The sequence below is a fragment of the Ammospiza caudacuta genome, chromosome 2 (assembly GCF_027887145.1).
Source record: "Ammospiza caudacuta isolate bAmmCau1 chromosome 2, bAmmCau1.pri, whole genome shotgun sequence".
NCBI lineage: Eukaryota > Metazoa > Chordata > Aves > Passeriformes > Passerellidae > Ammospiza > Ammospiza caudacuta.
The window spans coordinates 15,301,780-15,326,181 of NC_080594.1; the positions used below are offsets into that span (position 1 = coordinate 15,301,780).

Here is a 24,402-nt window from a genome sequence, read left to right on the forward strand (position 1 = left end):
GTGGCCACAACACAGATCTTCTGAACTTACACTGACGGGGACTGAGCCCATTTGCACTTTTAAGTGGAGTTTCAAGGGGGTAAGTTTAGTCAGCCTGGAAAGGACAAATGCAGCTGCAAAATCTGAGCAAGAACAGTCAGTAAGGTCTTGTTTCAAGAACGCCTCTGAATAAATTTTATGCTAAGTTAAATGTTGCTTCAGTTCTTCCCTGAATCAGGACTGAATGCCAGAACCACCAGACTTCAGGGATTATGAGAGGTTGATTTCACTGGGATACAGTATCTCCTTTTTTGCAAGTTGCTTTTTTATTTGTTACAACATCAATACACCTGAAAAGAAGAGAAAGGCCACACTGGAAAACATTTAAATGCATTCTGATCTCTGTGAACCAGCAGTAACCTGCAGCTGATGCCACAGCTGTAGCATTCTCAAACTGCTCAGACACCCAAATCAAACCAAGAGCATTCAGCACTTTTAAATTCTTGGAGACCCACTCTTTGTGGTTTGCATATAAACCTGAGAAAAATAATACTCTTAACACTGAAAGATGATGCTTTAGGTAACGGAATATGATATTCTGAAGTCAAATAGCTGCTGCAGAATTACAGTTACCTGCATAAGTACATGGAATATTTTAAATCATTAAGATCTGGACTGCATATAGTGGAGAATAAGTAAGTTTGAACAACATGCATGGCAAATGTAAAAATATTACTTGATGACCTACAGTTTTAAATTGCCCAAGACACATTCAAAAGTAATCAGATGCTCAGTTTCCACTCTCATCTCTTTGCTAAGTCTGGATATCCTCATTACTGGTAAATAAAATTTTAAAACTCTGGCTTTATGCAATTAAACTGATGTCAAATCTAGGGCATTTTAATATTTGTTTTGTATTTTTCTCCCATTTGTGAGTTCTGCTGATTCAGTATTTTTATACAAAAATCAAAACATCATTTGCTGGTATAAAAGGCATTTTAGTATATTTTCAATGTATAGAGGTTTTCAGTCCAGGTAAAAATAGACCAGCTATAAATTAGTGTATTTCACATACAAAAATTATCCTTGTGTTAACATCTCAGTTCATAAACTAGTCACAAACTGCTTAAAAAGAGGCACTTAAAAAAATCTGCACTTGGCCAAAACCAATAGCCATAAATTTTAATTACTAGAAAAGTCTACCAGGCCTTCTCCTTGTAACATGGTTATCAGACCAACAGGCACAGTGATCACTTGGTATTATCAGCTGGAAGTAGAAAACAGTTTCAATCTCTCTTGTTGCTTATTCCCCTCGTTTCAAGGAAAGGCACAGTGGTTACCTCAAGGCAACAGTTGATGCTTTCCTCCAGAATAAGCCCCAGCACCCTCTTGTGCTTTTGAAACAATTTGTTGAACTGTTTGCACCATTTGCACATACCTATGTGGGGAAAACCCCCACTCCTGCTGCAGGTGAAGCTAAGAACTGGTGTTAAGCACTCTCATCTGACACTAACTTTTAGGACCTGTTTCTTTGGTCACATGTTGTTTAATTATGAAACATGCTGGTCCACAGTGGACAGTATTTTCATTCATCCTGAGCATTGGCAACCTTTCCAGTTTATTGCAACACCTGGCCACATGTGTTGATGCAGAACCCAATCCTATCTGTCCCTGAGCCAACAGCATTGTCCCAGCAGTGCTGGCTGTTTCAAGAGGCAGTCAATACCCATGTGAAGCCATGTTAATCATTTCCCTGAATACCCAGGGTATGGAGGGGGTGGGGGATACTGTATCACAGTCTGTGGGGCTGCAGTATAACGTGGAGGTAGGTCAGCTGGGTGCTCCATCTCATGTTCATAACTGTATGGTGGTGGAGCCACTGAAATGGGAGAAAAAAGAACACAGAGTTAAAAAACTGTTTTTCAGATGCAGCCTTCAAGTATTTTCTTGCTGATATCCAGACTTGCATGCAACTGATAAAAAACCTGGCAATTCATTCATTTTTTCCCAGACTGCCATTATACAGTCAATTTATATCAATGTGAGTCATTGTTTATTGCCCTTTACTTCCCTCCTTAGCTGTGTGCCTACCAACAGGCTGTGCCTGTAACAGTGTCTGAGTGCCTGTATGGCACATGACACCAGGAGAATGTGGTAGAGCTAAACATTTTTGGGGGACAAAGGCTGAGTTTATCAGATCCATTCCCTTCCACCTCCTTCAGCAGCAACAGGGATTTATGCAATGTCAAAATCATGGCAGTCAGGGTTCTTGATCTCCACAGACACCTCAAACACCCTCTGGATCTCCAGGTGCCACACTATGGCAAGCACATCAGCATCACACTCCCAGGGCAAGACATCTTAGCATGGCTTGGGCTGAGGAAGAACAAAGCTTTCACCTTGCTCACACCAATGGGGACATCTCAGGAGAGCCCAGCATTCATAAACTGGATTAGGCATTTAGGAGGCAACAAAAATAATCAGAAGTAGCTGAAAACTTTTTCTCAATTACTTCTAATAACATTAAAGAAAAAGGATTAATTCACTGACAAAAAAGACAGCGAATGCTGCCGAATCATAGCAGGTAAGAACTAAAGGCTCTTTATCAGCATACAAATAGAGTATTCTCTACAAATTTTAAGGTCCAGAGTCTCCTCATATGTCCATTTATGTCACCACAGATGCTCTCCTGTCCCCTCCATACATGTCTCAGGCAGACTGGCAACAAAACTGTACTAGCAAAGAGTGGAAACAGAAACCAAGGATGTTTGTCATGGGGGAAGAGACTCAAATCCCACTGTGCCATGAAAAGCATGCTCTGCTCTCTTGAACACTGCACTGCTGCTGTGGCTGAGGCAGAAGCAAGAGCATCCTCACACTTGCTGTTCCTGTCCAAAGCAGGTAATGGCAGGGGCAGTGTTGGCCACAAGCCATGCAGCCAAACCAGGTCAGTCATTATTCCAGAAGCGCTCAAGACAGCAGGAACACAGAAAACATTTCCAAGCTTCCCCACCCTCCAAAATCTGCTGCTGAGAGGAAGAGCTGCTCAAACTGATGCTTGAACTAGAGGCCTTGAGGTGGAGTCAAACTGCCTAGAGATTGAGAGATAAGGGTGTGTCATTGCAGAAACAGACTTGGGGAGGAAAAGGTTACAGCCCTGGAGTTTACATTTTGTTCTGCTTTTTACAGCTTGCAGCAACTATTTATTTTTGAAGTAGCTCTTCATGGTTGAGAATATTGCCATTTCCTTTCATACTCATCACTGTACACAAAACAATGTTGAAATTATAAGGATGATCACAGATGCTTTCAATCTAACTGGAAACTAATACTGTGAGGGAGAAAACAGACATTAGAGCTGGTATAATAAAGAAATACATAAAAAGTATTGCATAGCTTGTTGATAAGTATATATAATGCACCTGAGGTTCTCTGCAAACTCTGCAACAGGAGGGAATATAAAAGTAGGGATCTCTAGGAGTGGGATGACAAGACTTCATGCATGGAACACCTCTGTGTTTTATCACAATGAACTCCCAAAGTTATCCCAAGGCAATTGCTCCTGAATTTGTAATTAACAATGTCACTGAATTGCATAAACACCATTATGCTGCATCCAGGGCCTGCTTTTCTCTTCAACAATGTGGCCATTTCCATATGGTAGATGTGGAATTGAGGCAAATGTGCCTTGCAGACCCCAGCTGGCTTGGTGCCACCCCCTTTGGTGCTCCCAGAGTGGTGCAAGTTGACGAGTGTGGTGCAGTGAGTGACTCTACACCAAGCTGGCTCATACACAGCCATATGTACCAGCTCACACTCACTCTGGACACAGCTGCACTGCCCCAGAGGCACGAGGGGTCCCTACTGTCCCCTGGGATGCTGCACACCCTGTGACACCTCTGGCTTAGACCCTGTGCCTTCCTGCTGCTGCCTGCACCTCAAAAAATGACATCACAACAATTCTAACTCACAGAGAAGCTTGCACTGAGCAGGTCCAAACCTCAGCTAACTTTGACTAAGGCACAAACAGGTACCTCAGCACCATGTCCCCACCTGGGCCTGGGGGAAGGGGGTAGAACTAGGTGATCTCTTAAGGTCCACCCTAACCCAGTGCATTCTATGATTTTATAACCATTGTCTAAATTTGTACTCCAAATTGCAGTTCAGGCATGATGCCAGATGGATGCAGAGATTGAGCACTGCATCCTAGCCAGCAGTCCCTCCTGCTGGGACATGCAGTACAGAACACCCTGCAGAGATGCCCATGGGCTTTTGTAGAACCCAGCTGAGATCCTGCAGCACCCAGCAGTGCTCGTGAGCTCTGGGCAAAAACCAGTCAGCTCAGGTGGCATCAGACTCCACATCACTACTCAAAGCCTTTGCACTATGGTCCACAGACCTTATTGTGCAGGTTTTCCCCCTTCTATGATATGCCTGGCCTCCACTATATTGGACAATGCAAAGGAGCCAGCTGCACATGAAGAACAAATACAAAAACCAGAACATTACAGAAGAAAAAGTGATCTATAGCCAGAGAGCCTCCAGCACTGGGAGATGGAGGCTTATTTGTCCTGTAAAATGCAGCACTGCCCTGAGCAAGGACTTGACACACTCCTGCAGGCTCCATGAGCCACCCAGCTGTGAAGTGTGTCCCCTGGCCAGATCTCCTTAGCCCACCCAGCAGCTGAACAAGCTCTCCCAGACAGAGCTGTGCTGCCAGACACTGCATGCTGAGCTGCCCTGCCTTTCTCTGCAGGAGCTGTGCTGTTCCCCTCCAGACTGAGAAGAGCCTCCTGCTGTAGTTACATTCCCCATTTACTTTGTGCCAGAGACTGAAATAGTTCATGCCTCAAACACTGATATAAAAGAGTTTTGCACATTATAACAAAAACTGTATAAAGAAGCTATAACCAAAGAAGCTTCCCTGAAGATCCCTGACAGGGACTTTGGACTGTAAGTTAAACCACCTAGATAAGATGCTATTGTTCAGTCATCTCAGGCCTAGGGAAAAACAACGAAGGCTGAGGGAATGTATCCACAAGAAAGCCAAACCCAGCACAGATTCTTCCCTGGCTGTGTTTGGTGTTGGGGAGACCACAGCCCACAGCAGCCAGGTTTCCTCTCCCCAAAAATGAGGAGGGGCAGGAGTTTTTGTGCGTAACCTCTGGTCTGAGGCAGTGAACACCGATCCTCCCTTACACAAACCAGCCCAGCTGTGGAAGCCCCAACCCCACAGATGACATGTATGGGACATTCATGGGAGAGGCAGCTGAGGGAGTGCCATAATCCATCAAAGACCCCCTCCCCACCAAAATGCCCCCCAGAGCCTTGCACCACAGGACTGCACGTGATGCAATGAACCCAGAGTCTGTTGTAAGGGACAATGGCAAAGTCCCCCTGCCCCAGGGAGGTGCCTGGGTTTTCCTACCTGGGCTGAGCCATATCATCTCATTGGATTCTATACTTTTTTGGGGGAACCATCACCACCAAGAAGCCCAGCTGGAGAGGATCAATGGAACTCACTGGGATCCATGGAGTGGTGATACTTTCCTTATTCTGTCTCTGTCACCTACCTTTCTGCCCCCCACATATTTTCTATTTCTTTCTCTCTCTCATGTCAGACCAAACCCATACTATTGTCACTGGCATATGGTCTCGTTTGCATCTTAATTTGGGCAGAGGCATTTCTAACAATTTTAATAACCAGATCATGAGTGTGGAGCTGTAACTCTCCAAGGATAACACTCCTGCCATGACCACAGGCACTCTGGCAGGGCTGAACCTTTGGTTCCTTACCTGGGTACGTGTTGATGGTGCTGATGTGCGTTGCTCGGATGACCCCAACCCGAGTCTCACGGGTGCTTTTCACGCACATGCAGATACAGATGGCAATCCCAGCAAGCACTCCCATCATAAATACTATGCCAAAAACAATTCCAGCTATTGCTGTGCCTCTGCAAGGGGAACACAGACATGCAGTCAGACTCAGACAAATCATGTTATAAAGCAAAATTATTTTCTCAAGAGCAGCCTCTATGTGACAAAAACTGCATTTTAATTACTGAAAAGGCCTCAAATCTTGATCCAACAAAAGGCATGATCCATCAAGGCATGTGAATATGAAAAATGAAAGACATCTGAAAAGAAAACGAGAAATTCTTTCAAAGTCACCTTTGCAATTGTGTCAGATCACTCTGCTGATTTATCATACATTAAATCCTCCTGTTTTAGGACCATCTAAATTTATCTACTTTTACTTACATTATGAGGAATAATTCCTTCCTTTTCCCCTTGTCATGTAGGATCTCTTTTTTTCTGAAAGGCTTTGGTGTGGTGTTGTAAGGTCCTCAAGACAAGGTGAGAGATGAGAATTTGACTCCATGTTCTCAGAAGGCTGACTTATTATTTTATGATATATTAAAAGAAATTATATACTAAAACTATGTAAAGAAAGAGAAAGGATACATCAGAAAGCTAGAAAAGAATGATAATGAGAGCTCGTGACTGACTCCTCAGTCTAACACAGCTGATGATGATTGGTCATTAATTAAAAACAACCCATACAGAAGGAATCAAAAATGCACCTGTTGGTAAACAATCTCCAGACCCCATTCCAAAGCAATGAGATGATCACTGTTTTCATTTCTTTTCTGAGGCATCTCAGCTTCTCAGGAGAAAAATCCTGGCAAAGGGATTTTTCAGCAAATATCATGGTGACTTATTGGTATGATTTTCTTTTGAAAAGAAAGACCAAGTTACCCCAGCAGTATATTTCAGAAGCATCCATGTGCATGATATACTTTCACAGAATATTGTCATTGTTTTATTCTAGGTCAAAAAGTCCTCCTGCTGTGCTTCTGAGCCCACAGATTAAGGATAGCATCCTCTTCTCAAGGATGAGCAGCATAAAGCAAAGCAACACCACCCTTTCACACATTTGCTGCTTCAGCCAGCACACATATCCGAGGCTTACAAAATTTCTTTTAAAATGATCCAGAGGAAAGAATTTAACTCAGCTCCTGAAATAATGAATCAGAATTTCCTTGAAATTTTAATATAGAGAAAGGAAAGAAAGCTTTATTGTACTCACACATTGGAGAAAAACCTTGGAAAACCTCAAAAAAAAGAACCTCACTAAGAGACACTGAAGAGCTTCCAATAATACTGAGAGCAAAATCAGACTTTTTGATGAACCCTGCTTCACTCAGGTTAGTTGCCAGCTACAGGCAGTTAAGCATGTTATATGAAAGATGCTATTTAAAGCCTACCCTTTAATGGAAAAAGCCCAGTGACTTGGCAGAAATATTCTTACTTTGTGCCTCTCTTCATCTTCCAGCAAAGACTCCAAATTGCAACCTTGCTGGCAACCTTTCTACTGAATATTTTAAGCAATCCAAATTGATAGTTTGTCAGCATGAACAAGCCTCACTAGGAATTACTGCAATGTAGAGAATACAACAGGCACTGCAATACCACAAATATTAAGAGGAGTCTAAACCATAGTTTAGATTCCCCACAGAAGCATGGGAAAACATAGCAGGTCTGTTTTTCAAAATGCTGATCGTCTGCTCACTTCAAAAAACTGAGCAAGAATCAGGATGGACTCAATACTTGAAAATAAGATCTTCTATTTGGGAATCTAAATATGAATTTTAGAGCTTGTTTTTAGGCCCCAGCTATTCAGGAACTTGGCCATGATTTGCAGTACAATCACTTAATTGTACACTATAAGTAAACACAGAACATATGGTGTTGTAATAAATACACTGCCAGAGAGCTAAATCGTTTTCTGCTGTTCTGCAGCAATGAATGAAGAGTGTGCAGGGAGAACAAACCTGGTAATGTTTTGCAGAATATATGAAGCCCTAATTAACACAAGCCTAACTCATGACAGCAAACACCTGGCTGTAAAACCAGTAGCTCAAAATGCCCAGGAGATCAAGCGCTTTGCATTAACCACCATGAGTAACTGAGAAACACACTTAGAATAACTGGCATCTAAGAAAAAAGAAGTATTTTCCTTTCAGAGATGCTCTTGTAAGAAAATCAAGGCAACAATATCACTGTCTTGAGGGAAAATGCCATAGGAGACAATAGTTTGATTCAGAAGATGCTTTAAAACTTGACTCTCTTCATGCTAGAAGATTCTCTAATAATATCACAATTAAAAACTATGGTACCCCTTTTACAAACAAGTGATTTGCTACTGCTTTTGCTACATTCACTTGGTGGGTGAAGCACTGCATCAGAGTTGCAGGGAACTCCTTTATGCAGAAATAATCCCTCTCCCAGCTGGATTCCCAGCAGCAGAATCAGTCAGTTCACTGACCACTGCCCTCCAGTCCTGCACTGCTCTGTTCATGGTCCACTGCTGCCCAGCTCCCACATCCCTGGTACACTCTGCCTGGCTGATCTGCTAAACCCCAGAAACCACAGAAACAGCTCCTTGTGCTTCCAACCAGCTGCACCCTGAGGAAAACTCAACCTCCAACCCAGAAGCATGTAACACACAGCACATATTACATTCCCATGCTAAATTAAATTTCTGTATTAATAAAGCCCATTGTGTAACAGTTTAAATAGTTTGCCTTCAAAGGCAAAGGCATTTTCAACTATTTTCAAAGGCAAAGGCATCCCATTTACTCCAGAAGTGTTCAGCCAGATTCCATACCCCATTTGTGCTGAGAAATGGGCTGCACTCTTCATTGGCATGACACAGCTGTAGAAAGCCCCTCTGCATCTGCCTCCACCTGAAACTCAACAAGGACTGAGGTCCACTGTTAGAAAAGGCCTCTGAGCCTAAGCACAACTATACTGGGTGAGAGGACTCAAGGAGATGTACTCTTTCAAATGTACATAACAGAATACATCTAACTCCATACCACAGCTAATGGTGAGTCAGAATGCAAACTCACTCTGACTCACAGACCTGCCCTTGAAGCCCCTCACAATGGCCCCAGTGAAACCAGGAGCTCATTGCCTCCACTTGGCTGCATCTCCTCAGCATCAAATCCTGGCAGGACAGTGGTCATGTAGCAGCTTTTCTGGGCACACAGCACAAAAAGAAACGTTTGTTCTTTTTGTGGAAAGCCTATAACTAGAATATATGAGTTGGAAAATCCCAGCTTTAAAGAGACGGGGCAATGGAGAGGCATTTAAAAAGATTTTATTCCAGTATCAGTCTCATTGAAGGGTGAGACATAAGAGATGTAAAATTAATTGCTGTTCTATCAGAACCCAACCTATTTCCTGGTTACAATACCTTATAAATAATTTTCAGCCTATTAGCCTTTGCCACACAATGCTACTAATACTTCTAACACCAATCACCTATTATTTACCCCATGTGGTCTTGCTACAATGCAACTTGCACAGTTTTAATTCTCCAAAATATCTGGTCTTTTTGCAAGGCCATCATTTGAAACTTGTTTCAAGTTCAATCTCTCTCTCAACAATGCCATCTCTATTCTATGGCCTTTCTAAGTCAGCACACCTTATCTCAGAGTTTGCATACAAATGTACAAAAAAATGTACAAAATATACAAAAGCTTTGTGAGCTTTCAGTCAGGTTTTGAGAATTCTTTACAACTCCATTTCTCATATATGTGAAGAAAAATAAGCATGTATTTTTTTCTAACATGTTAAGGTTTCTCTTTGCCCTGTTACAAAATTTTTGAAAATAAATATCCTAAAAGCAAATATGCCTTTTTATTAAAGCCTGCTTGCTTTGTCCCTCTTTCACACACTGATATTTTAGATTTCTTTACAGAGATACAGAGGAATACAGTGGGGTTTAAAGCTGTTCAAGGGAAAGTGCCCAAGAGAAAAAGTGTCGCTTCTTGTAGAAGACTAAAGCTAAAGAAGACTTGGAAACTACACAGCAGAAACACAGAGCAACTAGGAAGTTTTTTAAAAAAGGGAACATTTTGAAGTTGAACAGTTTGAAGGAAAACATTATGCGAAGTCCTGACAGGGGAGGTACAACTTACTCTGAAGAAGGCTTCAAGCATCAGCTCCTTATTGCTCTTCAGTACAACCTTTTATACCCTTCATCCTACATGCCTTATACCTGTGTGCCCCCTGTACCCTTTGGTGGTTGGTCAGTGCACCTTGGCACTCCATGGCTCATTACCTTCAATACTGTTCACCTGTCCTGCACACCTGTAGCCCATCAGGGATGAGGCTCAGCTGCAGCCCCACTCCCAATTTCCACAAACTGTGTGCCTGCAAAGTCCTTCACAGAAACAAAGCCAATAAAGAGGAGAGGACTGCCACAGAAAAATAATACATGGGAAAGTAAAGACTGAGGGGAAAAGTAATTTTAAAGCTGTAGAAATGTCAAGAGACACTGTCAAGATAAAAATCAGCTATTTAAAGAAGCAGCTTTTCCCCTGTTTTTAGCAACATCCCACTGGAAAGAATATAAATCTCATTCCCAGCTTAACATTTCTGGCCCAGACAGATTGGTTAATTTTTTATTGTATCACTTGATGGATTTCTTTTCTGCAAACCCGTCCAGTCTTGACCTAAGCTCAGGTAAATTTTAGGACCCACAGCCTCAAGTGGCAAAGAATTTCCTGACTTAATGGAAAAGAGTCATATAGTCACAGAATGATTTATGTTGGAAGGGACCTCAAACACCATCTAGTTCCAACCTCCCTGCCATTGGTAGGGATGTCTTTTACCAGACCAGATAGCTCCAAGCCCATCCAAACTGGCCTTGAACACCTCCAGGGATAGGACTTCTCTGGACAACTTATTCTATTACTTTGCCATCTTCTCAGTAAAGAATTTTTCCTTAGCATCTAATTCAAACTTCCTTCTGTCAGTTTAAAACCACTATGTGTCTGACAAACTCTCCCCTCTGTGACTATTCTTAATTAAATACCCAATAGTTTTCTCTGGGGATCCCAGCCCTCAGCTCATCACATACCAGCTACCCCTTCCTTCTGCACTGCATGTGATTTTACAGACATTTAGAATCATGCCTGCCAGCCAACTCTTCCCCTGCAGAAACCTGGTCCCTCTTGGCTGCTCTGCCTACAGATTCCTTCATGCCTTGAAGCCCTGGCCACTCGTCACTGCATTTTTTTCTCAACCTCTTTTGCTGTTTCCTGAGAGCGTGGTATTAGATTTGTTTTTCTTGACTGTCAAACAGTTGGGAAAGAAGGTTTTTTGGCACTATTTACCATAGTACCAAGTCTCATTTCTGAGAGTAATGTCAGTCTAGAGCCCACGAAGTTCTCTGGGAGCCCAGCTCACTTTATAATACTGTATCAATTTAGGAACTCTCATTGTAGAAGGGACAGTGCTCTGCACCAGAGATGCATTTATACTGGCATAAAGGTATTTTCAGCCCGAAATTGCTAATGTTAGCAATTTTACAACAATTTGACCAAGTATGGCATGTTGTTAGAAACATGTGAGGATCAGTATTCCCACTGTCTTCACAATATTCATTACCATGTTACTGCAAGAAAGATGTGCCATTCTCAGACTTCGCTCAGCTCATCTCTTTCATCTCATCATCTTTCCTAATTCCAGTTCTTTATTAATTCCCCAATTAATTTATTGCCAACTCTCTGTATTTATTTGTTGGCACTGTACCTCTAGAATAATATTAGTAACAATGCATGCAATACACTTTGAAAAACTACTGCTAATATTAATAAATGCCTTTAATTTCTCACTCTTCAAGGCATTTGAAAAGAAGCATTGTGCCAGTGTCAAACTGCAACAAAGCTAACTGTTTTTTTAAAACTCACTCTCTGAGATAAAATAAAACAAAAAAAATCAATGATCTTTCATACTCTGATCCAGATATTCTTGTTTGGAAAAAATTACTATTTGGACTCAGACTCAGTGTGATTCAGAGGGAGGCAGTGTTGGACTATTTATCCAATTTGGTTGGCAAACCCCTTGGTTACTTGGACTAATTACAACTGCAGCAGCAGCACTGCTCAACTTTCACCTCTCTAAGAATCAAAGCACAAGAGAAGTCAGGATGACAAAGTGAGCTTCCAAAAAGTTATTAAACCCCAGTTATGGATCACTTTTGGCAGCTGGGTTGCTGAGTATAGACATCTAGGAGAATCACAGGGTAATGGTATTTCTAGTAATTCTTAACATATCCTTTCTAACACTGATTTTAATTATAGTAGCTTCTACAAACTCCATGAGCTCAATGCAGGTGCCTAAGTCACTATTCTGACTTCTGGACATCTTACCAGTTAGATCCTGAAATCTCTGACTTATGGACAGTCAAACCTGCATTGCTTTACCCAGGAGTGTATCTTAGATGGTATTTGTGAAAAACGCATATTTTATGATTGGCTTTTTGAAAATATTAAAATGAATATTATATGTGTTATGTTAGAAAGTTATGCTGTATTAATTTTTTAAGTAATGTGTTGAATATAGTTTTAGGTTATAACATAAAGTTGAAATAGAAACTATGCTATATAAGATACTTTTTTTAAACAAAGGACTCGCACTGAGATGGCAGCCACAGGACACCTAAATCTTTCAGAGAAAGAGAATTTATTGCTCCATTATCAGGAGAAACAAACTTCTTCCTGCCTCGCTCAGCCCTGAAGACCCCGGTTAGGACTATAAGGAAGAAGCTGACACTGACCAGACAGAATCCTTTGTTCAAATGGAATTTATGCATCATGTATGAGGTGTATGAATATGCAACAGGTTATTGTTTTTAAGGGTTAATCCTCTGTTTACGTGTGTCCTTTTTCAGGCTTATGCTGCCCAGAAAAAGGTACCTGGACATCTCTAACTCTTTGTTTCTATTGTCTCATATTGTCCTAATCCAAACTGTCCAAATTATTATTACTCTAATTATATTGCTATTTTTATAACCATTTTATTACTATTAAACATTTAATTTTTTTTTTAAAAAGTGATTGGTGTTTTTCATAGTATTTCTGCCCAGCCTGAAACCAAACCTGTAGAGTCACAGTTGCCAGAAAGAATGATAGTTCAGCACCTTTTGGCATATCTGCTGCCTGCCTAATGCCTGTAACAAATCCCCAAAACAGCCACAGATGACATAATTTTGGTGTGCCAAGGAACATTCTGCACAAAGACACAGTGAGACAGTGGTCAGCGAGACAACTGTGCAGACACTGAGGGAAAGGGTCAGGAGATGGAGCTTTTAACACTTTTACCAAGGCAGGATGCAAATGACACAAAGATTAACTGATTTTTTAAGAAGGAAGGACTGCAATTGCTGTAATAAAAAGTAGCAATTCTTCAATATTTACAGGTCAATGCGCTATACAAGAGAAGTCAACGCTAGACATGGAAACCAACAGAGAACTCTGCCATGCTTCAAGGCATTTTCAGAGATGCCCTTCATTATCTTGCTGTTTCAACAAGCAAGCTATCTTGTCTTCATTGTTTCTCAGCTCTCTATCTGTTCTAATCAACTTCAGTTGCAGAGTTTTGCATAACAAAGGCTGGTCCTTCTTGTATTTCTCTACATAAAACCATTTCCTTGACAGCCCTTTGCCATCCAGCCACTACTGCAAGCATTGCAGCATGAGCTGTTGGTGCAGATGATGCCACATACTTTTTGTCTTTTCCTTTTATATATTCTCTGTATTCTTTACACATGTATTTCTAGCTCTGTATTCTATCGTTGTATCTGTGGCTAGTTTTCCCAGTACTTTTCCCTGCCTTTTCCCTAGGCAGAAAGACAAAACATATTTCAGAGCTCCAAGCCCCTGGGGGTACAAGGCTCCATATTCTATCTTGGTTCTTTCTGGGAACTAAGGCTGAAAACCAGCTCTTCAAGACACATTTTCATGAACAAAGTTTAGTTTCCATTGGAGGGGAGAGGATTCAGAGAAGGCTGAACTGGGGAAAATTGCATCAGCACTTATGTCTCCAATTGGTGATTTTTGTCAATTATGCTGATTTGCTAAACTTACAAAACTGTATTCACCCCATGTGGGCGAGGGCATTTTGTGGAAACTTTCCCTATCTGCCTCTGGAGGCCTCTAATAAAGACCAACCTTTGTATCAACTCCTATACTGATATTATCTTGAAAGTGGTGTTGTTTTATTTCTAGGTTTAAGTCATCACTGGCAGAGCTGAGAGTTAACCATCCTCTGCTGTCATATTTCCTTCACCTGGAATATCTTTGTTTTATTGGTTCCTTAGCCAATGAAAGGGAATTAAATGGTAATTTGCAGAAAATCCTACAGCTCCTAACATGATAAAACCATACCTATTTATTGCAGTTTCTGTAAAAAAAAAAAAAATAGCAGCAGGACTCTTCATTTCATTTAGGGGGCAGAGTGTGAAAAAATTTAGACTTTACTCATCTGTTTATTTAGAGCTGGGACCTAATCCCCAGACAGGGCATCCTCCAGGCATTTCACAGAAGGGCCTGTGTTAGCACAGCAGAGGCCAGGTGGCTCAAAGCACAGTGAAGCCTTACGTTTTTAGATTTTATATTTTTCAGATGCTGTACTACATTAGTGTCTAACTCTGAACTTCATACAGAGTGTTAGTTGTCACAGTTTTGGTGACAAGCATGCAATAAGAACACGGTGAGTCCATGAAGCAACAGCTGAGGTTTATTGTTGGGTGTTCTTTTATAGGCTTCAAATTTCCTGCTCTTAAACATTTGATTGGTTGGAGTCTTAGCACCGCCCACCTCACTGGCCAATGATGCATCTGCGTTCAGGATTCAATGGGATTGGCTGAGGTCCCCTGTTTGAGTTTATTAACATTAATTATCATACCCAGGGGCTTGTTTACTTCTATTCTTTAATGAGCTAGGCTGGTCGAGCTGGTGTCTGTTATGGCCAATTTATGTGTGCAGCCACAGACCGGCTGTAGCTGTCACAGTCAGCAAGCTCTCATCATAGTTTGGTCAGACAAAACAACCCTTCCAGGCCTGAGAACCAAGGTTATCATCACAGCTTCAGGCTTCAAAAGTATAAACAAAAGTAAACTGGGGAGAGCAAACTGGAGGAATGTGACTTAACGACCTGAAGCTGTACAATTAACCCCTGATATGAAAACAGACCAAACTTATATCTGCCTGAAAATCTCATGACTGTCATCCATATTGGGTGTAGGTTGTGGGAATCCTTAAAATTAGAGGTAAAATAGTATTTTAAGGCTTACAAGCAGGTATTGTATTCAAAATAAGCAAGCATTGTTTTAATCAAAGGTATGTGTACTTATAGTGGTTGGATAAATCTACTGTCAGTATGCTTTTGCTTTGTGTGATTAGTTAAAAGACTTTAAAAGTGAGTTGTAACATGGAGTTCTGTAGCTGCTGCTGAGGACGTGAGCTGCTGGCATCTTCCCACTGTCCCAACCATGTAATGAGACTGATGCTGGAAAATAAACCAGCTTGAGACGTGTTCCACAGCAGTCCTGTCCCATTCGTGATTTTGTATATACTGTCACAGACATATTCTATGAAAAATCCTTTTGCAGGATCTTTTCTCCTGAGAAGCTGAGAAGCTTCAGCTCCTCCATGTTTTGCAGCTTTGGAATATGATTTGGAGAACTGTTTACCCAGCACGTGAAATTGTTTTTACTTGATGACCAATGACAGCCACCTGTGTCAAGGCTGTGAGCAGTCACAAGATTTTATTATTTATTCCTTTCCATTCCTTTACTTTGCTAGCTTTCTGATGAAATCTCTTCTTCTATTCTTTTAGTGTAGTTTTAGTATATAATTTTCTTTTAATATAATAAATATCATAAAATAATAAATCAGCCTTCTGAAGTATGGAGTTAAGATTCTCATCTCTTCCCTCGCCCTGGGACCCCTGTGCACACCACCACATTATTATTCTATATACATCTATATCATAGCCTCTGAGAGGCTTCTGCACTGCCCACATCACTGGAAAAGCATTCAAGGAGCATAACCAAAATGGAGGCTTTAGCTCATCTTGCACCTTCTGGAAAGACCAGCAATGTTCCTGTTCATTTTAATGGAATTTGTGCAGAGACCAGCATGGTGAGGGAGGGAACAAAGGGACCCACCTGCTGAAGTAGTGTCAGGGCTGTTTCCAGTTCCCTGGTGGCAACACCTGCACGTGGAAAACAGCTTTGATCGCAAGGAGCCAGGCCATTTTCGATTCTACAAAGCTAAACACACATGGCATGCATTGAGCTTTGCAGGCACTGGAATTCATGGTCCTTTCCCAACTCTTAGCATTACTTCAGTTGGACTCTTTCATTGACATTTTAATGAGTGATAAATCACTCCTGAAGCAGAAGCTTATTGACTTTTCTTCCTTTTTTTTTTTTGAAGTTATTGGAGAATGAGGGAAGATAGAGGAGAGAATTTTGCCATTTAATGTAACAAAGGAGAGGAAAATTGTAACCAAAAATCCTTTTCACAACAATAAAGTGAAAATAACATTGAATAAAACATAGTAATAAAATATCTGAATACAAACAAATAACACTACCTTAAGAACCAGAAAAAATGCCTTTTGACCGTTTCATAAATCTGATTCTGAGAATATTAACTTCTTCTCAAAAATACATTAAATAAATGCATTTATTAAATTTCAGCTCAGATTAGAAGATTTTACTGCTTTTAGAATTCTATGTGTTGGACAAATGAAAATTATTTAGGGGTTTTTTGACATTGAATAATCTGGAGTGGTTCTAGGATGATCTGGCAGAAAAAGTGTGAATTAGGACATTAAAAACCTAACATCATAAATTATTTTATTCCATGTTAAAATCATAAAATATGTGCATTGCTTGAGCAACCATGCAATAGCTTTTTAAAACTGCAGTGCTAGCTAGAAACGTACATTTTGAGTCTAAATAAATCTTTCTGAGCTTTGAATTACCCAGCAAAGGGATTTTTCCCTCATATCTTCATATGAAAATAATAAGACACTGAGAGTTTAATTTTAGAAATTCTAAAGCAGATTAAATAAAAAAAATGGTTTTCATCTTTTTCTAATGTACTTTAATACTCAAATCTTACTCCTGTGAAAGCAATAAAAGAACCTCTCCTTCATTTTTTTCTTTCTGTCAGATTTACAGCACCAATTCAATTTTTCTTCCCCATTCTCTCTTCCCAGGTGCTGTGTCAGAGCTTATAAGGGGCACAAAAACCCAGTGAGACTAAGCCAGAGGACATTCTGATTCTAAATCACCATTTGCAAAAACCTACAATGAACTTGAGAGTATTAACATAAACTCTTTGCAGGATTCAAACCTTATTACGAAGCATAAGCAAATTATGGTTTTAGTGGTTTGGAATATCCTCATTAAGCTTGCATGAAATGCCATTTACAAATGGAAAAGGTGTTAAGTGCTTGGATATATGAATCATTTTATGCTTCTGGAGAAGAGGACTATGAGTCAGAAAATGAAAAAAATCCTGAAAATTAAACTATACTTAGAAAAACATGCTGTGGCTCCTGCAGGTTCCATAAAATGATGGAAGTTGCTTTATCTGGATGCAGCTATGCTGAGGCTGCAGAAGTCACCACACGGTAAAGACATGCACACACACATTAAGTAATGTTGAGCTAGGCTTGACCTCCTCCACCTCAGCAATCACTGGGGCCTGGAGAAGAGCCAGTTACTGATGAGCCAGCAATAACTTCCCTTGCAAATCCATGGAATCCTGGCTCAGCTACCTGCGTGGCCCAGGTGGAGGACAGAGAAACCCCAGCAGCGGGGTAACACAAACAGAGGATCCAGTCCCTTCATCCCCTTTCCCAGGAGATGGGACACTTCTTACTCCTGCAGAGCTGTGCAGAAGAGACACCCCCTGCACTTGGTTCCTTCCTCACAGTTTTGGTGACGTTACCTTGCTTTTTATGCTGATGAGATAAAGCAAAAAAGAAACACTTTGCTCCCTCCTCTTTGAAGCACAAGGAAGCTTGGCAGAAGGCTCTTATCATATCTGAGAGTAGTTAAACACAACCAGGAACACCAAAGTGCAACCAACCTTCAGCTGCCCTTTGCCATCCTGTGTGCTCTAGTAAGTCCATGCACTTTGCCAGAGCTGGTGTTATTCATGGGAAATAACATCAGGATTATAAACACAAGCCAGAAGACTGGTAGCAAAACCAGATGGAGTGACAATCTGAGCCATTTTGACAGAATGATCTATAAACACAACATTTTGTGAAGGTTCCCTTGAGGTAAATCCTGCTGTTATGTCACAACGTGTTACTAATCTAAACTTGACACCATTTTGCAACAGCATGAAGGAGGTGACTGAATGCCGTTACATGGCTTGCAAGATATTGAAAACATCAAAAACCTCCACAACCACTAAACAAGATATTAATACTGTTTTCATTAGGATATATGCTCAATATGTCCAATTTTTCCCCCCAAGGATCACAGTCCATTATAGTGACTTCAGAAAAATGTGCAACTGCTGAAAAGAGCAGACAGGTTGGTCAACAGCACAGTCAAATAACACAAAGAAATTTTTACCCAAGAAAGCAGGTAATTATTTTCTTTCTATATATTGCAAACCACACAGCCCACTGACTAAACAAGAGTTATACTTTTGAATCAAGAAATATACTTAAATGTACACAGTTAACTAATACAGTGAATGTGATAAGTTGGAAGGGACCCATCAGGATTATCAAGTCCAACTCCTGGCCCTGCACAGGACACCCCAAGAATCACATGTGATACACACAATGGATGTCTACTATGCCATGTAAAAGCTCCCCAAAACAAACCCGGTCCACAATCCATCACTTAGAGAAGGGATGAAAAAAGTTGTTTCACAATTTCATATCAAAATGATGGGTCAATTTAAAAAATATCACAAGAATTAGCAGACATGTAGAAAAAGCTTGTGAAAGAAAAGATTCTCGATGGCAAAAAAAAATATGGCTCTGGAAGAGCTTTCCAGTAGATGCAGCAGGGGTGAGCTACTGTGAACATTGAGCTTGGCACACTTATGGGCTGCCTGTGATAGTGGGAGCCTGGTTGCACTGACCTAGCAGTGCAAGGCAAGCAAAAGCCCTGCATTCAGAGCTAAGCTGCAGTAGGTATGAAAAAAATATACAGATATCAAAAGGACTCGCGTCTCTCTGAGTCAGTGCTAAGTCACCAAAGCTCTGGGAAAGCTCTGGGTGTAGGGAAAGGAAACAAAGAGCTTCTAATAAGAAAAGAAAGGACTATGCAGTCAAGGCAGGAGAGATGTAACACGGTGTGTAACAAGTAGCAGAAGCATAGTAGTTTTGCAGAAGAAATTTTTATACAAGTGCTTGTCTTAGAGAAACAAAGCTGATGTTGCTCTTTAGGGAATCAACCATGTGTATTATTGGTTAGTCATCAGAATATTTATACTATTGGCTATCCAGACTCATGCTATTCCAGCCTGAGAGTAAAAATATTATAAAAGCTATGCACACTTTTAATAAATGTTTCCAGACACACCACATCTGGGGACTGTGCCTCACATGTTGCATCTGGGCTCATAGATTGAGAGAGGGATTAACAGCCTCCATTCCAAACTTCTCTAAATTTAATTTTTTTTCTTTTTTTTTTTCAAAGCAACTGCATTAATCAACTAGTCCCACAGAAAACACAGGAACACTCTTAAGCAAATATTTACTCCAGTACAGGTATTTTTGTTCCATCAGGACCAAGGGAGATGAGATAGCACCCTTAGACCTGTCTCATGGCATAAGAGTGGCATCCTTGGTGGTACCAGAAGCGTGTCACAGATCAGGCAGTCTGAACTGCCAACTCAGCGAGATTAATTTGACTGCACAGCAAATTTTCTGAGGTACGAAGTAGAATTACGCTTTCCCACTTTGGGGAAGGCAAGTGGTAAATGAAAGAATAGAGTGATGTGAAGCAAAAAGGCAAATGGTACAATAAGGCAAAGAAAGTAAAAAAGGGGAATCTAAGAGTTCTAATCTAAGGTTCTTCAAGTACATTGAAGAACCAAAGAGGCTAATATAAGAAAGAATTAATTGGGCCTGTCTGTGCTGCTGAAGATTTCTCCTTGCGCTTCTCAAACTTCAAAGCCAGTCACACTCAAAAGCCAAGCTGAATGCAAACGTCCTGATTCAACAAAACACTTCATCACTAAGAGTGGAACATGTTTAAATGTGGCATGGGGTCTCCAGCACTGTCTTGGGGTGCTTTTCTATTCCCTTACCATCTGCTCCATGGTTGCTGTAGCTTTAAGGTTGGTCTGGGGGAAGAAGGGAGCTTTGGGGCTCTTATGCAGGCTTTTTCAAAGCCTCACTCCCCAGGCCTCTGTGGTAAAGTGAGGACAGTGGTTACTTTGCTGCTTAGCTAGCTTGGGTTTTTGTTAACTTAGAGAAGAAGTTGGGTTTTCCTCCCTTTCCCAGGCCTTGGAGACTATGGCAGCAATCATTCTGTGGCCTCATTTTTTCCTGGACTGTTCGGTCTGGTTTGGTCAAAGGCCAGAGGGAACTATCAACTATAACTTTGTTTTGATTTTCTTCTTATATATGCTATCACAGAGGCATCAGCAACCTCTCTAACTGGCCCAGTTTTGGCCAGCAGCATGTCCACCTTCAGAGCCATCAGGGGTTGCCTCTGCTGGACATGGCAGAAGTGTTCAACATCTCACCGAAGTCACCTCTGTGGCCGTTCCACTACCAAAAACCAGGCCGTGCAAAACCAATATAAGAGGAAACACTCATTCTAAAGTGATTTTCTCCTAAACTTGTCTCCAAACTGAGACAAGCACTTAAGGGGAACAAGAAAAGCAGGAAAGGAAAAATTGGTGATAGTATGTTGGACCTGGTAGAAGCAGCAGAACACCTTGAGTCTAGCATGTGACATAAGCTGAAATAGAAGGAGCTGGGGAGAGAGGCAAGAATTAACAGGATTTTAGGGAGATGACACTATCAGGTCTAATCCTGATGTCAAGCTAATGAGGCTCACTGACATCTCTATAGCAATCAGAATTTTATAAGCAGTGGTGCCCCACCTCTGTAGGAAAGACATTTTTGTGCTGTTCTTGTGAGCCAGCAAAGGCTTTCTGAAGATAAGGAACATCCTGTATCTCTCTCAAAGTAACAAGGCTATCACCATGACAATGTGAAGAGAGAAAGTTAAAAGACATGGACTTTGGTTGGCTCACAGAGTGATGTGGCTCCTTTTCACCTATTGACGGTTTTGTTTCTTTTTCATGACCAATGGGCAGTGTATATGTTTGTTAAGCAAATGTAAATATCCTGTAAAACTATAAAGGCAACATGTTGCTTTAATAAATAGCCCTATACAGCCTTCTTATTTGAGTCTTGGTGCATGTCCTCTGTCACACTCTGTAGCAACACACCTCTTGATTGTGTCTCAATTTCCAAGCAATAGCCTCACTGTTTCTCATCCTTTATATGAATAGTTGTCCTGGTTTAAGGCAAATTTGGGGGAAAACCTCTAAAAGGGTTTCCTCTAAAAACCAAATTCAAGTGGTCCCTCTCCCAGCTGGTTTGGGAAAAAGATTTCCTTGGAGAAAAATGGAAAAAACTGTTTATTTAACAGGCAAAGCATTCACCAGCATAAAAAATGAACATTAAACAGTAAAACCTCTTGCTGCTCCAAAAGAGATGACAAACTCAGAAAGTCCTTTTGTGGGCTGTAGCTCAGCTCACTCAGTCTCTTATCAGTCCCTCTGGTGCTGGAAATGCAGCCCAGGCCTGTGAGCTGACAGTACTCTGCTGGGTTGTAATGTCACCATCCGCTCGTACAAGCAGGAGTCATGATGGTTTATTAACTGATCTCAGAGTGCAAAAACAACACAGTGGGGATTTCAGCATTAATCAAAGTAAATGCACCTTTTATTGAGTGCCCACAGCAAATGTGATAGAAGGATTAGAAAGGAGATAAAGGATAGAGAGAGAGAGAAAGAGCAGGGGGATGTAGCTACCAATGGAGAGATGAAATCCTCATGGTCCAGCCAATAGATCCATCCTGTCACATCAGGGAGAATCTGAAAGTCTTTGGTTAACTCAGGGGTCTGTTATAGTCCTCCAGGGGAGGGGAACAGGTACAGGACAGTGGAGAATAAGTCCATTGAGAACAAGTACAGACAGTCGAGTTCTGAAACAGGACAAACCAGTCCCAGCAGTGAGCAGGATCCATTGTTTCAGCACTGGTTTCTGTGGGAAACCAGTCTTGGTCCAGCGAACACATCTGCAGGTAACACTTGGCAGACATCCCACTGCAGCCAGCCCAGAGTCCCTGTGTTACAATTTTAAGGGTCTCAGTCTCAGCCCTTGGGAGGGGGCTTCAATCTCTGTCCTTGATGACGGTCGTGAGGCAAATTAGGGAAATTTTGAACTGTCTCTTACATGGGTGTTCAGTGCAGAGCAGGTTTAAACAGTTCCAAGAAAAAAACCACAGTGCAGGGAACTTCTCTGCCTCAGCTAAAACTAACTAAAAGCAAAGGAGAGCTCTCTCTCACTGTCTGTGCTGCAGACATCACAGTCCAGGAGAAGGATGCAGGGGAGCAAGTGCAGCTTCTGATAACAAACTGCGCTTCTTCTCTCCCTCCCTTGGCTCTCGGAACCATGCAAAACTTATTTCGGGGCTAAACAGACAAAAGTGCAAAATTTATTTCTGGGCAGACAAATGGGGATGTGAGCATAAAATCACCCTAGGACAAATGTGAACATTCCAAACAGAGTGGAAATTTCGGACAGGCCCAGTTTAGGAATAGGACAGCAATGTGAGGGTGATAGGAGTCAGTTCCAGACAGCTGACACAAGAGCATGCAGAATGATGCCATGGTTTCATCACCTGGCACACACATATATTCCCACCACAGAATGAGATCACACTATGGAAAGCCACTATATTTTGGCCACATGACAAAGACACATCCAGGCACAGACTGAAAAAAGACTGATGGAGAACAGGAACACCAGCTGACTAAAGTGCCAGCTGTATTAATTAGCAAATAAGTCACTTGCATATATGAGGAATTATAATCATTGCACAAGAGCAAAGTACCACCAAAAAAACACAAAGTAACACAAAAAAATATTAAGACTTCAAAAGAATGGAGGAAAGCAAAACATTACTGTGTATAATGAAGAAACTAGAGAAAACAGGGAAAACTATGGTGGTGTTTCATCATACAGTTCGATTTTTAAATTTCTTGTATAATTGGATCGAATGGACAGCCTACACACTGAGTGGCTTTTTTTGCAGTTTTGCTATTACATACTTCAGCTACATTTGTCTGTCTGAACAAAGAAACCCCATGATTTATCAGTCATGGAAAGGCATTTTTACCTGTTTCCAATGGAACCCCCTTGTCTACAGCACTGAATAGAAGGTAAAGTCAATACAAAACCCATAGAGAAAGAGAATACAATGACTGGTGTAGATGGAGTAATGGAGTAATTCAATGGATGTATTTCCTGTCATAAAAAGGCTCTTGCACATTTCTTACGACTTGCCAGCTTGTGAGTAATGAAGTATGTGATCTTCTAGCTACTTAATTGTTGTAATGTTTCTATGATTGGGTTTTGCTTAGGAGTTATTTAATAATCCTTTCTTTCACATTCTATTTCTACCCTCCTTTATCACATAGATGATTAAAAAGAAAGAGATTTACTGCTTCTCTTTTTCTGATCAGAAAACTCATTTGGATAAAGTAACATACATGCCTTCATGTTTTCTAAGCCCTTAATTTCAAACAACAAACATCTGTTTAGAAATTGAAGGTTATGCTAGACTCATTACCAGATTATGTGGTATGAAGAAAGACCCTGTTGTAAACAACAGCTTCTGAGATGCACAGAAACAGATAAATGAAAACCTTCCATTTCAAAAGAGCAATTTAATGAAGTTCTTTTTCCTATTTTTCTCCCTTCAAAAACAAGGTTCAGGAGATTTCAGAGGAAAAGGTTTTCATTGGTAATGAGCATCTTAGCAGAAAGCTCATAGATTTAAAGCACAGAGGTCCTTTGTTCCTATTTAATTGTCAAAGGAAACAACAGTGTTTTAGTTCTGCCTTTTCCTCATTTATTAATTGCACAGAGAGCTGTTTCATTTAGCATATTTAATTTCTCACAGAATCAAACCCAACAAAATCAAAATGTAAATCCTGCCCGAGCTGTGACAGCTCAGACTACTGGCAAGCAGTTAAGTCTGAGTTTAAATGCATATCCAACACAGAAGTCATGATCACATAATCTGCTTTTCCGGGCCTTATAGCTGTGCTGGATTTCCACAGAGGAACACCAAGGCTGCATTTTGGATTGCCTTTTGACTGGCATTCTGCACTGTGCTCGTGCTCAGCCTCACTGGACACAGGCAGAGAAAGAGATGATCTCTTTCCCAGATTGCTAAAGAGCTTCACATCTTTTTAATTAATCAACACCACACATGTGTGACAACATTCACAATACAGAAAACAGCTCTTCTTTTTTCCCAGAGGACAA

General features: G+C 41.0%; 1 protein-coding gene across 1 annotated transcript in view; it reads right to left on the reverse strand.

Moving 5' to 3' along the window:
* Positions 1-265: 265 nt before the first annotated feature.
* The window catches only part of CYYR1 (cysteine and tyrosine rich 1), a 29,955-nt gene continuing 5,818 nt past the window's right edge, over positions 266-24,402 (reverse strand). Inside the window, exons 3-4 of the mRNA XM_058800109.1 lie at positions 5,776-5,933; positions 266-1,858 (exon numbers count right to left, since the gene is read on the reverse strand). Coding sequence (XP_058656092.1) covers positions 1,725-1,858; positions 5,776-5,933 — 292 coding nt within the window. The 3' untranslated portion in view covers positions 266-1,724. The remainder of the gene's footprint in view (positions 1,859-5,775; positions 5,934-24,402) is intronic.